Source organism: Drosophila simulans, chromosome 2L (genome assembly GCF_016746395.2).
Source record: "Drosophila simulans strain w501 chromosome 2L, Prin_Dsim_3.1, whole genome shotgun sequence".
Classification (NCBI taxonomy): Eukaryota; Metazoa; Arthropoda; class Insecta; order Diptera; family Drosophilidae; genus Drosophila; species Drosophila simulans.
The window spans coordinates 21,807,548-21,820,969 of NC_052520.2; the positions used below are offsets into that span (position 1 = coordinate 21,807,548).

At 39.8% G+C, this 13,422-nt stretch overlaps 3 protein-coding genes across 5 annotated transcripts; 2 read left to right on the forward strand and 1 right to left on the reverse strand.

Moving 5' to 3' along the window:
* Positions 1 to 438: 438 nt before the first annotated feature.
* Positions 439 to 1,241, reverse strand: LOC6733114. Its single transcript, XM_016177959.3, has 2 exons — positions 1,091 to 1,241; positions 439 to 1,025 (listed from the first exon to the last, which is right to left on the reverse strand). Exon 2 carries the CDS (start codon positions 1,021 to 1,023, stop codon positions 547 to 549), a length of 477 nt encoding a protein of 158 aa, XP_016025831.1. The 5' UTR covers positions 1,024 to 1,025; positions 1,091 to 1,241; the 3' UTR covers positions 439 to 546.
* A 1,926-nt stretch (positions 1,242 to 3,167) lies between these two features.
* On the forward strand, positions 3,168 to 5,011 carry LOC120284974 (RNA polymerase-associated protein RTF1 homolog). Of its 2 annotated transcripts, XM_039294878.2 has the most exons (3): positions 3,168 to 3,256; positions 3,320 to 4,701; positions 4,751 to 5,011. In XM_039294878.2, the coding sequence occupies exons 2-3, from the start codon at positions 3,456 to 3,458 to the stop codon at positions 4,816 to 4,818; spliced, it is 1,314 nt and encodes a 437-aa protein (XP_039150812.1). In that variant the 5' UTR covers positions 3,168 to 3,256; positions 3,320 to 3,455; the 3' UTR covers positions 4,819 to 5,011. The 2 variants fall into 2 exon arrangements, with proteins under 2 accessions (XP_039150812.1, XP_039150806.1); XM_039294872.2 differs by lacking the exon at positions 3,168 to 3,256 and having other exon boundaries at positions 3,263 to 4,701.
* A 5,259-nt stretch (positions 5,012 to 10,270) lies between these two features.
* Positions 10,271 to 12,114, forward strand: LOC6733115 (RNA polymerase-associated protein RTF1 homolog). 2 transcript variants are annotated; one of them, XM_016180526.3, is made up of 3 exons: positions 10,271 to 10,359; positions 10,423 to 11,804; positions 11,854 to 12,114. In XM_016180526.3, the coding sequence occupies exons 2-3, from the start codon at positions 10,559 to 10,561 to the stop codon at positions 11,919 to 11,921; spliced, it is 1,314 nt and encodes a 437-aa protein (XP_016025832.1). In that variant the 5' UTR covers positions 10,271 to 10,359; positions 10,423 to 10,558; the 3' UTR covers positions 11,922 to 12,114. The 2 variants fall into 2 exon arrangements, with proteins under 2 accessions (XP_016025832.1, XP_002080192.1); XM_002080156.2 differs by lacking the exon at positions 10,271 to 10,359 and having other exon boundaries at positions 10,366 to 11,804.
* Positions 12,115 to 13,422: the final 1,308 nt, after the last annotated feature.

Sequence of the window (13,422 nt, forward strand, 5' to 3'; positions counted from 1 at the left end):
ATTGTTTGGTGGCACAAATGTTTCTAATTACACCCACACCTTGAGCGCAACTGCAGCTTATGTTTCTCCAATTCTCTTGTCTAAGGCATCACGGATGTCCTTTTGTATAATAACCGTAAGACATGATTTGTTCGGAATCATTTTCTCCAACGGTAATTATTTCGCTCGTATTCCATTTACGCGCGCCAAAACAGTTAAATGTCTTACAAGTTTCCGCTCCCATCCGTGACATATTTAATTGCCCTAAGGCTTCGAATCGAGACATTAGAAAAACCTGCTGTTCTCAACTAATGGTCGTGTGCTATTTTCAAAGGTGCATCGCGTCCTTTTTTAAAAAGCGAGCTTCATAAAGCATTCGGGTGCATAGATATCAGATACTATATTTGACTATTTCACTGTTGAATAGAACAAGGCTGAAAAATTAAAAGAGATGGGTACTTGAAATTAAAGACGACCAATATATTTTAGAGTACCCTTGTGTTAAAAAGTGCACATAAAATAGAAATGGTATCCCAAATTAATAGAAGGAAAGAAGGGTCCGTTTGCTTATTTAAATGTTTTCTGTGTGATAATTCTCCAAGACTGCCGTGCCAGTTTCCAAACTTTGGCCGGTCGATTTGTAATGGCACCCACCATCACTAAAAAGATAGCTCCCAATAAAATCGTGCCGATCTCCAGGAAAGTAGTGTTTGTACGGCGGCTCAGGCCCGACCAATTGGTTATAACATCTATGAAGTTGACGAGATGCGTTTCCATGGATTCCCATACCCCCACCATCAATGTTTCGCCAATAAGGATGGCGATAATGGTCTCAAGGATGAACTTTCCCCATCGCGGAATGTTGCTCCAGTGCGTGGGTATTACCTCTCTGTCGCCCAGCAGATCCATCACTGACAAATAGAATAACTGGCTACCAAGGACGGGGGTGTCTGAAAATATACCCGGATCTAGGTGAATGAAGAGCGTTGTGTGGAGCACCATGTGCACCACGAAGGCCAATAGAACAGGCGTGGGACTGGTCATTTCTTTGGAAAGGGATACTGGTTAACAATCGGGTATTGCATTTATATAGAAGTTAGAAGTGACTTGCCTGCGCGGTAAACGTGTAGATATTGTAAACAAGTACAAGCTGCACAAATTTAGAATAAATAAGCTAAAAAATACAAAACAATGTGTTTGTTGCAATTTAAAATGCTTGCTATGTCGGGGAATAGTTTTTGTATTGTGTTGGCAAGTTAAATGAAAACTTTAGGGGCTCGTGGAGCTCGAAAGCATGTTTATGAAGTCTTCGGTTTATACCTTCTCCTTATTTTTTGTAATATGTAATGTCAATATCTTTATGGGAGAGGTTAGTACGTGCTTCAGTGTTCACTTTGCCTGTAAAAATTGGCTTTGGCACTGAATGTTTAATTCTGTCAGCTAAAAAATGCATAAATATCATTTTAATTAGAAAATTAGCCGAAAATATGCAGCTCACGTTAATCGTATGACGTCGTCGTCGTTGCTATAGTTGCAACATGGAAACGAAACTGAATCGCAAGTGAAAACCCAGGTGGAGGGGATACGAATCCCATGCCATATCCAGGAGATACGACAACAACTGACTGTGTGCTCGCGCCCCCAACACACTCACCTCGAATGCGGAGCACCACCCCTGGCCCACTCCTTGCTCCTAATACTTGAAATCATTGCTTTTAACTTAAGTCAGTGTTTCTTGCAAGCAATTGCTGTGTAATTATTATAGAGCAATACCATTTTCTTGTGCCGCCATTTTAAATTGCAGTTAGATATCCAATGGATATCCAATACCCAGCCAAAAGCCCTCATCGCTAAAAATAAATTTGAATTTTTATCAAAGCAAGGAAGTCGCAAGGCTCACTCTGATGAAGTTTTGTCATTTAGCCAAATAAGAATAGTCGTATTGCTCGCCAGGCCCACTAAATGGTGCACTTATGTTTGCATATACTTTTCCCCCTGCTAACTCAGTCACCTCACCTGTCGTGGATTCTAGCTTATTACGGTTTTTTGTCCTTATGAACAGCCGCCACCAAGAATTCCAATATCAAAACTCATATTTGCCGATGTCGAGCGAAGCAAATTGGATGAGAAACACTGAACAGCTGCGAGAACTTAACATATTTGTAATATTACAAAAACTGCCGGCTGAATATCCGGTAGTTTTAGTATTGAACGAAATTTCATAGAAATATGGTTCCTGGTGAGGCCTACCTATTTCGCATTTTTGAATAATGCATCGAATTTTCAATTAAACTTTTCATACCCGTTACTCGCAGAGTAAAAGATTGAAAAGTTGGAAAGTTGAAAGTGTAACAGGCAAAGGGGAGCTTTTCCTTTCGCGTTCGCGTTTCCACAAGTTGAGTAACAGGTATCTGATAGTATAGATAGTCACCCGTAGAGAAAAAGGAATACTAGATTTGTTGAAAAGTACGTAACAGGCAGAAAGAAGTGTTTCCAACAACATAAAGTAAATATATTACTGATTTGGATGAATAGCTGAGTGAAACCCATTCTGTCCGCCTGTCTGTTTGTCCGTATGAAGGTCGATATCTCAGGAACTGTAAGAGGTACAATGTTGGGATTCAGAACGCAGCTTGCAGATACATGCGTGCAGCACATGTTTGTTGAAACCACCCAATACAGCCACGCCCACACTTGTGCAAGATGTTTTTATAGTTTTTCATATTTTTATTAGTCCTGCCACACCCACTCTAACGCCCACAGCCCACGCCAATACTTTTGAACAATTTCAAACAATGTTTTCTCATTTTATCCCCAATATCTATCGATATCCAAAAATAATTAAATTTCGCGTGAGCACTTCCAGTAGCTGAGTAACGGGTATCTAATTGTCGGGGAACTCGACTATAGCATTTTACCAGTAGATTATAAATTTACAAATTTAAAAATATATCAACACATCTTTTAAAAGTGTGGGCGTGGCAACCTGGGTTAACAAACTTGCGCTGCGTCTTTGTCTCCAGAATCTGTAGTTTGCCGAATCTCAACCTTCTAGTTTTTAAAGTTCCTGAGATCTCGACGTTCATCCTGACAGACGGACATGGCTAGATCGAACGGCTATTGATTCTGACCAAGAATATAGTTTCCTTCTGCCTGATACATACTTTTCAACGACTCTAGTATACTCTTTAATCTACGAGTAACAGGTATAGAAATGTTTGCCTAAATGATTAATACAAATGTCACAACAGCTCGGCATACATTTTTTTCGAACCAAGTATACTATGGAACAAACGTACTATTTTCTCAGCCTAAAACTAATTGGTAATTCATGTTACAGCTGAAACCTCAAAATTTCTTCAAAAGTCTCGGTGAATTGGATCGAACTCGATTTATGAGTGGGAGGAGTATTCAACATTCCATTGAAGTTGGGAAAGAGCTCAGGGACATCGCAGGGACACTGAGAGGATTGCAGAATGGATGAGCGCTCACGGACAAGACGAAAGATCACAAAAGTGCGGGAGTCTGGTGGCAAAACAGCACATGCTTTTGAGCGATTATTGGCAATTCGCAACAATAAATCAAGCAAGGAAAAATGTTCCGAAGACCGTGCAGAGCAGACGAAGGCTAGTAATGATTGCCAGACACAAAAGCGTACGGATCTAAATATCAAGGTCAAAGAGACTTATTCCGGCGATTCCTCGCCTAACAGTGAGAGAGACAATGCATCCCAAAACGATGCGCAAACGAAGGTTGAAAGCGAAGAATGCGTATCCAACCTGGAGCAGCTAAGTCGAGCAGTGTTAAAACGGAGCGACATAAAGAACTTACTGGATAAACCTATTTTCGCGGAGGCTGTGATCGGATCCTTTGTGCGTCTAAATGTCGGAAAAATCTACTGCATCTACGAAACTATTGCTCTGCATCAGGACAGAAAGGACTACCGGGTAGACGGTAAGCGTACGAATCTGATCCTGGTCTTGAGGTTCGGTTCCGAAAAGCGTTATTCACGTATAGACGTGGTTTCCAATCAGCCAATAACACAAAAGGAATTCTTGGTGTGGTTGGAAAGCAATCTGCGCAATCGATGCACTTTGCCAACACTTAATGACATCGCCAAAAAACAGGTGCAGGTAAAAAATGCCTGTAAATACTCGTACACTGAAACTGATGTGGAGAAGCTGATTCAAGCCAAAAGAGAAGCTGGTAAAAAGCAAAATGCCGCTTACAGAAAAATTAGTCTAATTATAGAGCGTGATATGGCAGCGGGTATGAACGACGTGGAAAAAGTGCAAGTGTTGGAGAAGAAAATCCTAGAGATCGACCAGGAACCCAGAACCCAGATCGAAAAATCTGGCCAGCATCGGTACCAAGTCCTTAGTTCTACACGCGTGGTTCATGTGCCTACCATTTACAGGCACGAGTTGGGTGTGCCTTCCGGCGGCAAAAGTTCCTTTGATAAGCGAACCGCGAAGCCCGATCAACATGAGCTGGAGAAGTATATGCGACGAAAATACAAAAAAAGTGCTGTCGTCAGTCGCAGTCGATTTAAAGAAACATTTGAAGATTGCGGGGATTCTTCAGCTATGGTCAACAAAAGTCATACGGAAAACCAAAAGAAAGAGGGTGATGCTGAGACGAAGGCGGAGAAAGTGACAGAGGAAGATCTCAATTTGCAAAGGTTAAACACTTTTAATATTGAATTAGATACCACGGGATTGGGTAAGGGCTTTTTACTAGATGTAACGAAAGTAATACTATTTTCTTATAGTTCCTTTTCATGAAATTTTCCCGAATGTGAAGTTCAATAGTCCTTGGGACGAGATAATGAAAGGCTAGATTGCACGGGCAGTGCAATCTATTGATGTTTTGTTGACCCGTTCGCTAGTTCCGCTTTCTCGAGCGGCAATTGGAAGTGCCGACTTAATATGTGCTCGACCAGATAGTGTATTTTTAAAGTCCATATCCCTGTGTAATGCAAAGCTACCCCCTTGGGGAATTACTTTATAATAATACGTTTTTGCAAATCGTTTTCAAAATGTTTTTGATATGAATATCGATGGAAATTGGAAATATATTATGTGGTCAATGTGGTTTATGGAGTCTACCTGTTTCGTTTTCTCGACGGATCGAATGTACAATAAAATTTAAACCAAGAAACATAACAAATAAAGATATTTTATATTTTATATTTATTTAGATATATTATAAAATAAATATCAAGTATGGACGCAGGTGGGTGTGACGTTAGAGTGGGCGTTGCCAATATGTGTTTGGCATATCGATAGATATCGGAAAGACCAATACCAAAATAAAACAAGAGAGAATGCTATAGTCAAGTTCCGCGACTATCAGATACCCGTTACTCAGCTGGAAGTTTGAACGAGGAATTCAAATTTTTTTTTAGAATATCGGTAGAAAGTGGGAAAAAATTTACAAGACTAATAATTGTAATCTTGTAACTACATAATCATAAAAATGTGAAAAAATATCAACACGTTTTGTGGCACTCAAAATGTGGGCGTGCCAGTTTTGTGCGGTTTGTGGGTGTTGCAGTGGGCGTGGCAACATGGGTCAACAATTTTGCGCTTTTGTCTCTAGAATCTGTATGCTGAATCTAAACCTTCTATCTTTTATAGTTCCTGAGATCTCGACGTTCATACGGGCAGACGGACATGGCTAGATCGACTCGCTATTGACCCTGATCAAGAATATATATACTTTGTATAGTCGGAAACGCTTCCTTCTGCCTGTTACATACTTTTACACGATTCTACTATACCCTTTTACTCTACGAGTCACGGGTATAATTAATATCAATTTGCAAAAAAAACTTTTTGTCACACCCACACTTTTGAAATGGTTTTCTCATTTATTTCTCAATTAATTTACCAATATTTATATCTATATATAGAAATATGAAATTTCGCGTTCGCATTTTTACTAGCTGAGTAACGGGTATCTGATAGTCGGGGAAGTCGACTATAGCATCTGGTTTTTCTCTCTATTCTGGCACCTACTTAATTATTTTAAAAATGGTCGCAATGGTCATAAACCATTTGCTGCAATTATCTGCTTCAAGTTCGCTTTACGCCTTTGGGAATATATTTAGCCAATTAAAATGGACGAGGATGCTTGTGGAATTCTTTGAATGGTACCGTAGGACGCAGCTTCTTCCCAAAACTTTTTAAGCACAAGTTTTGCTTAATTTATAACGAGGATTACAATAAACAAACTAATCTGAGGCAATAAACACTAACAATCCCCCAAAACGATGCCCGAAGATGCTGTGTGGTCGGTTGTGCAGTCGGTGGGAAGGAAAAGGGAGGCAGGAGATGAGATTTCGCCGCTATAACGAGTTGGAAGTCCTCGTGGGCATTGGATTTTATAAGTTAACTCGCAGCAATCCGTTGGCATTTTAAATATGCCATTTCCGTTGTGAGATTATTTTTCGATATCGTATGATTAGAGATGTTTACGAGTGTCTAGTGTCTACAGAGCTGTGGCCAGAGCTCTGGCCAGATAGGCATCTTTAACCCTATTGCCAGCAGTCCGCAGTTCGGATATTTTGCAGCTTTTCGATTATGGGAAAGGGCTTAATGTGCGTGCCTCATTGGTTCAATCCTTTTTTCTATTAACAATAAATTCGTGCGAGTTTTGTTTAGAACACAACGATGGTCGAGATGTGTGTAAAGAGCGGTTTAAGGAAGGAATTAATGTACAAATTTAATAAGCAAGTTTTCATATCAAATGCGATTTATTAACACCCTAAAAATGTTTATTTTAAATGCAAGCTTTTTGTTTCCATGAAAAATGTTTAATTACCAAAACGGCTTTTAACAAAAATGACAAAGAATAAGGTAGAGGGAATTATCTATTCTGTTAATCTTGCAGCCCATGACCAATGTACCTTTTTAGGGGGATGTAAGACACACAAAGCAAATCGGTTAAGCTCGAAGCGCGTGATACGCAAAAGGATGCCATTAAGGACAACGGTTACAATCGTTAGTGAAGCCATTAGTTCGGAGGGCCAATATGCGAAAATCACATTTACACACACGCTCGCTGTCAACCCCATCGACTTCACCCGGAGTGTTGCAGAATAAGTGTATAATTGCAAGTGGCACAACTTTCGAAAAAAGAGAATGTCATGTAATAACTTTAGCATGAAACCCGCAGCTCCCAAGTGTCCATCTTCCACTAATGTGTTCCGGCTGCGATGGGACGCCAGTCTGCGACAGGGGAGGTTCACGAAGTTGGCAATGACAATGGCCCAAGCTGCGAAACAATTACAATAAAACAAAGGCCAAGACCAGGACGGCCAGTCAACGTTTCACCAACGGAAAATAATTTCAGGGATATTATCGCCACCTTCGGCAGATGTCCCAAGTGCGATATGACCCGAGCCCAACGGACATGACTTGACCAGGTTCCAGGCGGGCATCAACATAATGTCTACTTTACAATGTGGATAAACTTGAGGGAAAACGAAGTCACATCCTTATCAACCCCGAAAGGGCCGGCCAGAGATGTTAACCGTGGGTAAAGATACCTTGAATCCGAACATACAGTAAATAAGTTGCGTTAAACTGAAGGCATACCTGTAAGAAATTGAAAGATTCCTTGAACTCATCTCTCACAATCATCATCTGCATCCAACTGTAGGTCAGCCGTTCCTTATCATAAACTGTATTTGGATTTGGCACAGTTTGCTGAGTACAGCCCTGTATGAAGCCTTCCAATTGTCTGATGGGCAGCGACTCGTCCAGAGTATTCGCTACCCACCCGCACGCCACAATGCAATAAGCTAGCGCTGTCCCGCCCATTACGGCGACGTGGGAATGGTGGATGGTGGGGCCACCTGGCACAGCCGGAGACAAATCCGAAATCCATACTCATAAACAAATGCAACTAATCGCCGTTCGTGTTGAACGTGTTCACGGCTGGGAAACGAGGAATCGTGGTCAGCCAGAGCTTCAAGTTCTGTTCGCATTTCTGCTCCACAACTAGTTCGGGGTCCATATCTGCCTCGCGTTGCAGGTATAAGTTGGTGCGGGCTTTTGGCTCTGATTCTGATGGCTTTTTGTATGAAAACAGATATGGCAGGACTACCACTGCATTGCAATGTTTTTGATTTTGTAGTTAATTAGGTAAAATCATAACACAGGAAACAAGGAGTGACAAGAGCTCAAGTGGGTGGTGGCGGGAGGTTGTTTATTTTAAAGAGAAAATGTGCGAAACTTTAGATTTTGGTTTGCATAAAACATGGCACTATGGTCCAGAATTCGTTTTTTTTGGCATAAAGTCTAAATTTTTATGTCAATATATCGTCCTCTAGCAATTATTTTCTAATAGAAAATTGATCATATAAATAAAAACCAAAAACAAAATTGACCGAAAGCTTCACTAAATCGTTTTATGAGCTTTTAAAGTTGAAGTGTTAAAAAGCTGATTGAGAGAATGCAATTTCCGAAAAATTACTTGCTTACTTTTGCATGTGGTATGATCGTTAATACGCATCCAAAAATTATAGTAAAATATGGAAAATAAATGCCAAGGTATGATGTTTTTAACTTATTTAGGTAATATATGTATAGTTGTACTGTTTTTATGTTGTGTGACATCCAATTTATGTGTATTTTAACAGAAAATTCTAACGTGTCCCCTGTGTTTCGTGGAGTATAACTAATTTTCTGACAATTTCTGACAAAAGTTAAAAACGTCAGTTTGTACCTTTAACTATTGTCTTTCACGGTAAAGTAATATCTTTTGCCCATTTTTGCTCGTTTTTTTAAAAATTTGATTTTATATAGGCAATTTTGAGTTCAGACATAGCGACCTCCTGGACATTTGGAGGCGTAACAATAGGCAAATAAGTTATGTTTCAGATTACGTTTATTCCGCAATCAACAACAATAATCAGGAATCGAAACAGACAGAAGATATTGACAAAAAAATAGTAAATTTTGAATTATTTATTAAAAAAAAACTGCCCGAGTGTAACAGACAACCACACCGATTTATTTCCAAACATACCAAGTGGATGGCGTCTAAGATAATGATTCTTGTTAGTGATTTTGAAAACTCCAAGACACCCCAGCAAATTGGACGCCGAAACTTATCTTACCAAAATGCAGGAGAAAGATTAAAAAGGAAACTGAAAATACGAGTGAAGCCCGGAATAAGCTTTACAAAAGGGATCGACTATCACATGCAAGGAAAAATAGTCGGATCAATAGGATGAGTGATATTTTCCACAGAGCGATTGATAACTCGGACCCACTATTATCAACAATTAGTTTAAAAGAAAGAGAGAGAAAAAATAGGAAAAACCACTTCCGAAGGCAGTAATAAGTCTTTTGGAAATACAGTATAATTTTAAACCTGATCCATGAGACAAAATATTGGATTCACAATCTGATTCTGATTCGAGTTCAGATTCGGAAATTTAAAATGTAGAACTAGAAAAAGAAGAGGGCGATTATTTTTAAAACAACAATATACACGACTTTAAAAAAAAAAAAAAAAATGATATTTCGTTGACTCCTGAGTCATACCAGTAGTTAATATGGGAGGCAAGAGAGGGCGTGGTCGCACAGACTTCAAATTTTCTGTGCAAACTATTTGTGATTTAACAACAAAATGTACAAAGTTTCAAGTCTGTAGCTCAATTTTTAAACTTTATGCCAAAAAAATCGAATTCTGGACCACAGTGCATGGAAGGAATCTAGCTTCGGCAAGCCATTAAAGTAATTGTTCAGGAACAAGAGATAATGCTATAGTCGAGTTCCCCGAGTATCAGGTACCCGTTATTCAGCTAGGCGTAACCGGTTTCGTGGCTTTAGGGCGTTAGAGTGGGCGGGGCAAAAAGTTTTTTGGCAATTCGATAGAAATTTAAGCGACTAAAAATTATGAAAATATATCCAACACTTTTTCCAAATGTGGGCGTGGCAGTTTTGGGCGGCTTTAGGGCGTTAGAGTGAACGTGGGAAAAAGTTTTTTTTTGCACATCAATAGAAATTTACAAGACTACAAGACAAGAATGTGGAAAAATATCGACACATCTTTTAAAAGTGTGGGCGTGGCAACCTGGGTTAACAAACTTGCGCTGCGTCTTTGTCTTCAGAATCTGTAGTTTGCCGAATCTCAACCTTCTAGTTTTTATAGTTCCTGAGATCTCGACGTTCATCCTGACAGACGGACATGGCTAGATCGAACGGCTATTGATTCTGACCAAGAATATAGTTTCCTTCTGCCTGATACATACTTTTCAACGACTCTAGTATACTCTTTAATCTACGAGTAACAGGTATAGAAATGTTTGCCTAAATGATTAATACAAATGTCACAACAGCTCGGCATACATTTTTTTCGAACCAAGTATACTATGGAACAAACGTACTATTTTCTCAGCCTAAAACTAATTGGTAATTCATGTTACAGCTGAAACCTCAAAATTTCTTCAAAAGTCTCGGTGAATTGGATCGAACTCGATTTATGAGTGGGAGGAGTATTCAACATTCCATTGAAGTTGGGAAAGAGCTCAGGGACATCGCAGGGACACTGAGAGGATTGCAGAATGGATGAGCGCTCACGGACAAGACGAAAGATCACAAAAGTGCGGGAGTCTGGTGGCAAAACAGCACATGCTTTTGAGCGATTATTGGCAATTCGCAACAATAAATCAAGCAAGGAAAAATGTTCCGAAGACCGTGCAGAGCAGACGAAGGCTAGTAATGATTGCCAGACACAAAAGCGTACGGATCTAAATATCAAGGTCAAAGAGACTTATTCCGGCGATTCCTCGCCTAACAGTGAGAGAGACAATGCATCCCAAAACGATGCGCAAACGAAGGTTGAAAGCGAAGAATGCGTATCCAACCTGGAGCAGCTAAGTCGAGCAGTGTTAAAACGGAGCGACATAAAGAACTTACTGGATAAACCTATTTTCGCGGAGGCTGTGATCGGATCCTTTGTGCGTCTAAATGTCGGAAAAATCTACTGCATCTACGAAACTATTGCTCTGCATCAGGACAGAAAGGACTACCGGGTAGACGGTAAGCGTACGAATCTGATCCTGGTCTTGAGGTTCGGTTCCGAAAAGCGTTATTCACGTATAGACGTGGTTTCCAATCAGCCAATAACACAAAAGGAATTCTTGGTGTGGTTGGAAAGCAATCTGCGCAATCGATGCACTTTGCCAACACTTAATGACATCGCCAAAAAACAGGTGCAGGTAAAAAATGCCTGTAAATACTCGTACACTGAAACTGATGTGGAGAAGCTGATTCAAGCCAAAAGAGAAGCTGGTAAAAAGCAAAATGCCGCTTACAGAAAAATTAGTCTAATTATAGAGCGTGATATGGCAGCGGGTATGAACGACGTGGAAAAAGTGCAAGTGTTGGAGAAGAAAATCCTAGAGATCGACCAGGAACCCAGAACCCAGATCGAAAAATCTGGCCAGCATCGGTACCAAGTCCTTAGTTCTACACGCGTGGTTCATGTGCCTACCATTTACAGGCACGAGTTGGGTGTGCCTTCCGGCGGCAAAAGTTCCTTTGATAAGCGAACCGCGAAGCCCGATCAACATGAGCTGGAGAAGTATATGCGACGAAAATACAAAAAAAGTGCTGTCGTCAGTCGCAGTCGATTTAAAGAAACATTTGAAGATTGCGGGGATTCTTCAGCTATGGTCAACAAAAGTCATACGGAAAACCAAAAGAAAGAGGGTGATGCTGAGACGAAGGCGGAGAAAGTGACAGAGGAAGATCTCAATTTGCAAAGGTTAAACACTTTTAATATTGAATTAGATACCACGGGATTGGGTAAGGGCTTTTTACTAGATGTAACGAAAGTAATACTATTTTCTTATAGTTCCTTTTCATGAAATTTTCCCGAATGTGAAGTTCAATAGTCCTTGGGACGAGATAATGAAAGGCTAGATTGCACGGGCAGTGCAATCTATTGATGTTTTGTTGACCCGTTCGCTAGTTCCGCTTTCTCGAGCGGCAATTGGAAGTGCCGACTTAATATGTGCTCGACCAGATAGTGTATTTTTAAAGTCCATATCCCTGTGTAATGCAAAGCTACCCCCTTGGGGAATTACTTTATAATAATACGTTTTTGCAAATCGTTTTCAAAATGTTTTTGATATGGTTTGATATCTAAAAGCCCTGCACTCGACTATTTGGTTTTAAAAACAAAAAAATAATAGTAATTAAGTTCCCATTATTGTTTCAAAGGTATTTTTAAGCTTACATATTTTGAATAATATAATTATTTGTATGTGGTAACACTCCAATTTAGTGCGAATCTTAAAAAAGCGCTGACCTATAAGTGCGACTTCTATAATCAACATTTGGGTCCGCACAATCTCCTAGTGCGTGTCGCCATTAATAATACAAGTAGCATCTCATTCCTAGTCCTGGTATCAAGTGGAATTGGAATCATCTACACGGCTGGGTCATAGGTGAATGGGTGTGTGATGATAGGATGGCAAAGGCTGCTTGACTGGCAATAAAATAAATACCATTTACTGATGACTCATCAACATAATTTTTACGATTCGCCCAGTTCGATGAATAAACAAATAAACCAACCGAACTGGGCAAGAAATCGAATCCTGGCTGAAGCGGTGACTGCTTTGAGCTCGTCACGCAAGCATTTCGCATGCATCGACTTTTTATGGCAGGCCACCGACGAAAGCAAAGCGCATGGACTGGAATCGACAAATAATGCAGAATCATTTAACTGACCTCCTCGACACTTCTGCCAGCGCCTTGCTGCCCCCAGTTAAAGTCATAAAATCCCGCAGCGAATGAAATTCTCATCAAGTCGTAAGTTGGCACAATTTCAGGTTGCCGCTAAGCAACTGAGAACAGACCAAAATGATTCTGCTTGGAAAAAGGACCTGCGTACTGACTATCAGTGTTGACGGATTTTTCCAAAAAATCTTTGCTAGGCACCGCAGAGATCAAAGAATCTATCCAAACAGAACCACAAAACGGGCAATTTTCTGTGGGTAATGGACTCCAATGAAAAATCAACCAGTCCAATTTAAAAAGAAATTCAATGTTTTTAATTAATTCCCGAAAGTATTTTTCATTAAATTAATAAAATAAAATATATCTAAAATGTTCTTGAGTATTTAGCACATTTTTCGTTTCGCGACAAAATTGAATTCATAAATACCCTGAATCAATTTTTCTTTTGTAGGTAATTGTAGAAATATTAAAGCTATTGCCATACGAAACATTAAGCCCATTTAAAATCGCTGAAGATGTCAGGAAATATTGTAAGAGTTTGGCTTAAAGAACATCCCATCCACATTTGTGTGCTCATTTTTAATATCATGTTGTTTTTCGGTTTTCATTGAGGCCGAATATCGTATCGGCAGCGTATTAAGGTCTATAAGGTAGTGCTAGCCAAAAGTGGAGAAAACGG

Excerpts from the sequence above, each read along its gene's own strand:
- LOC6733115 (XM_016180526.3), top strand. The coding sequence starts at position 10,559 with ATGGATGAGCGCTCACGGACAAGACGAAAGATCACAAAAGTGCGGGAG. Across the intron at positions 11,805-11,853 it reads ATTAGATACCACGGGATTGG|TTCCTTTTCATGAAATTTTC; the intron begins GTAAGGGCTTTT and ends ATTTTCTTATAG.
- LOC6733114 (XM_016177959.3), bottom strand. The coding sequence starts at position 1,023 with ATGACCAGTCCCACGCCTGTTCTATTGGCCTTCGTGGTGCACATGGTG.
- LOC120284974 (XM_039294878.2), top strand. The coding sequence starts at position 3,456 with ATGGATGAGCGCTCACGGACAAGACGAAAGATCACAAAAGTGCGGGAG. Across the intron at positions 4,702-4,750 it reads ATTAGATACCACGGGATTGG|TTCCTTTTCATGAAATTTTC; the intron begins GTAAGGGCTTTT and ends ATTTTCTTATAG.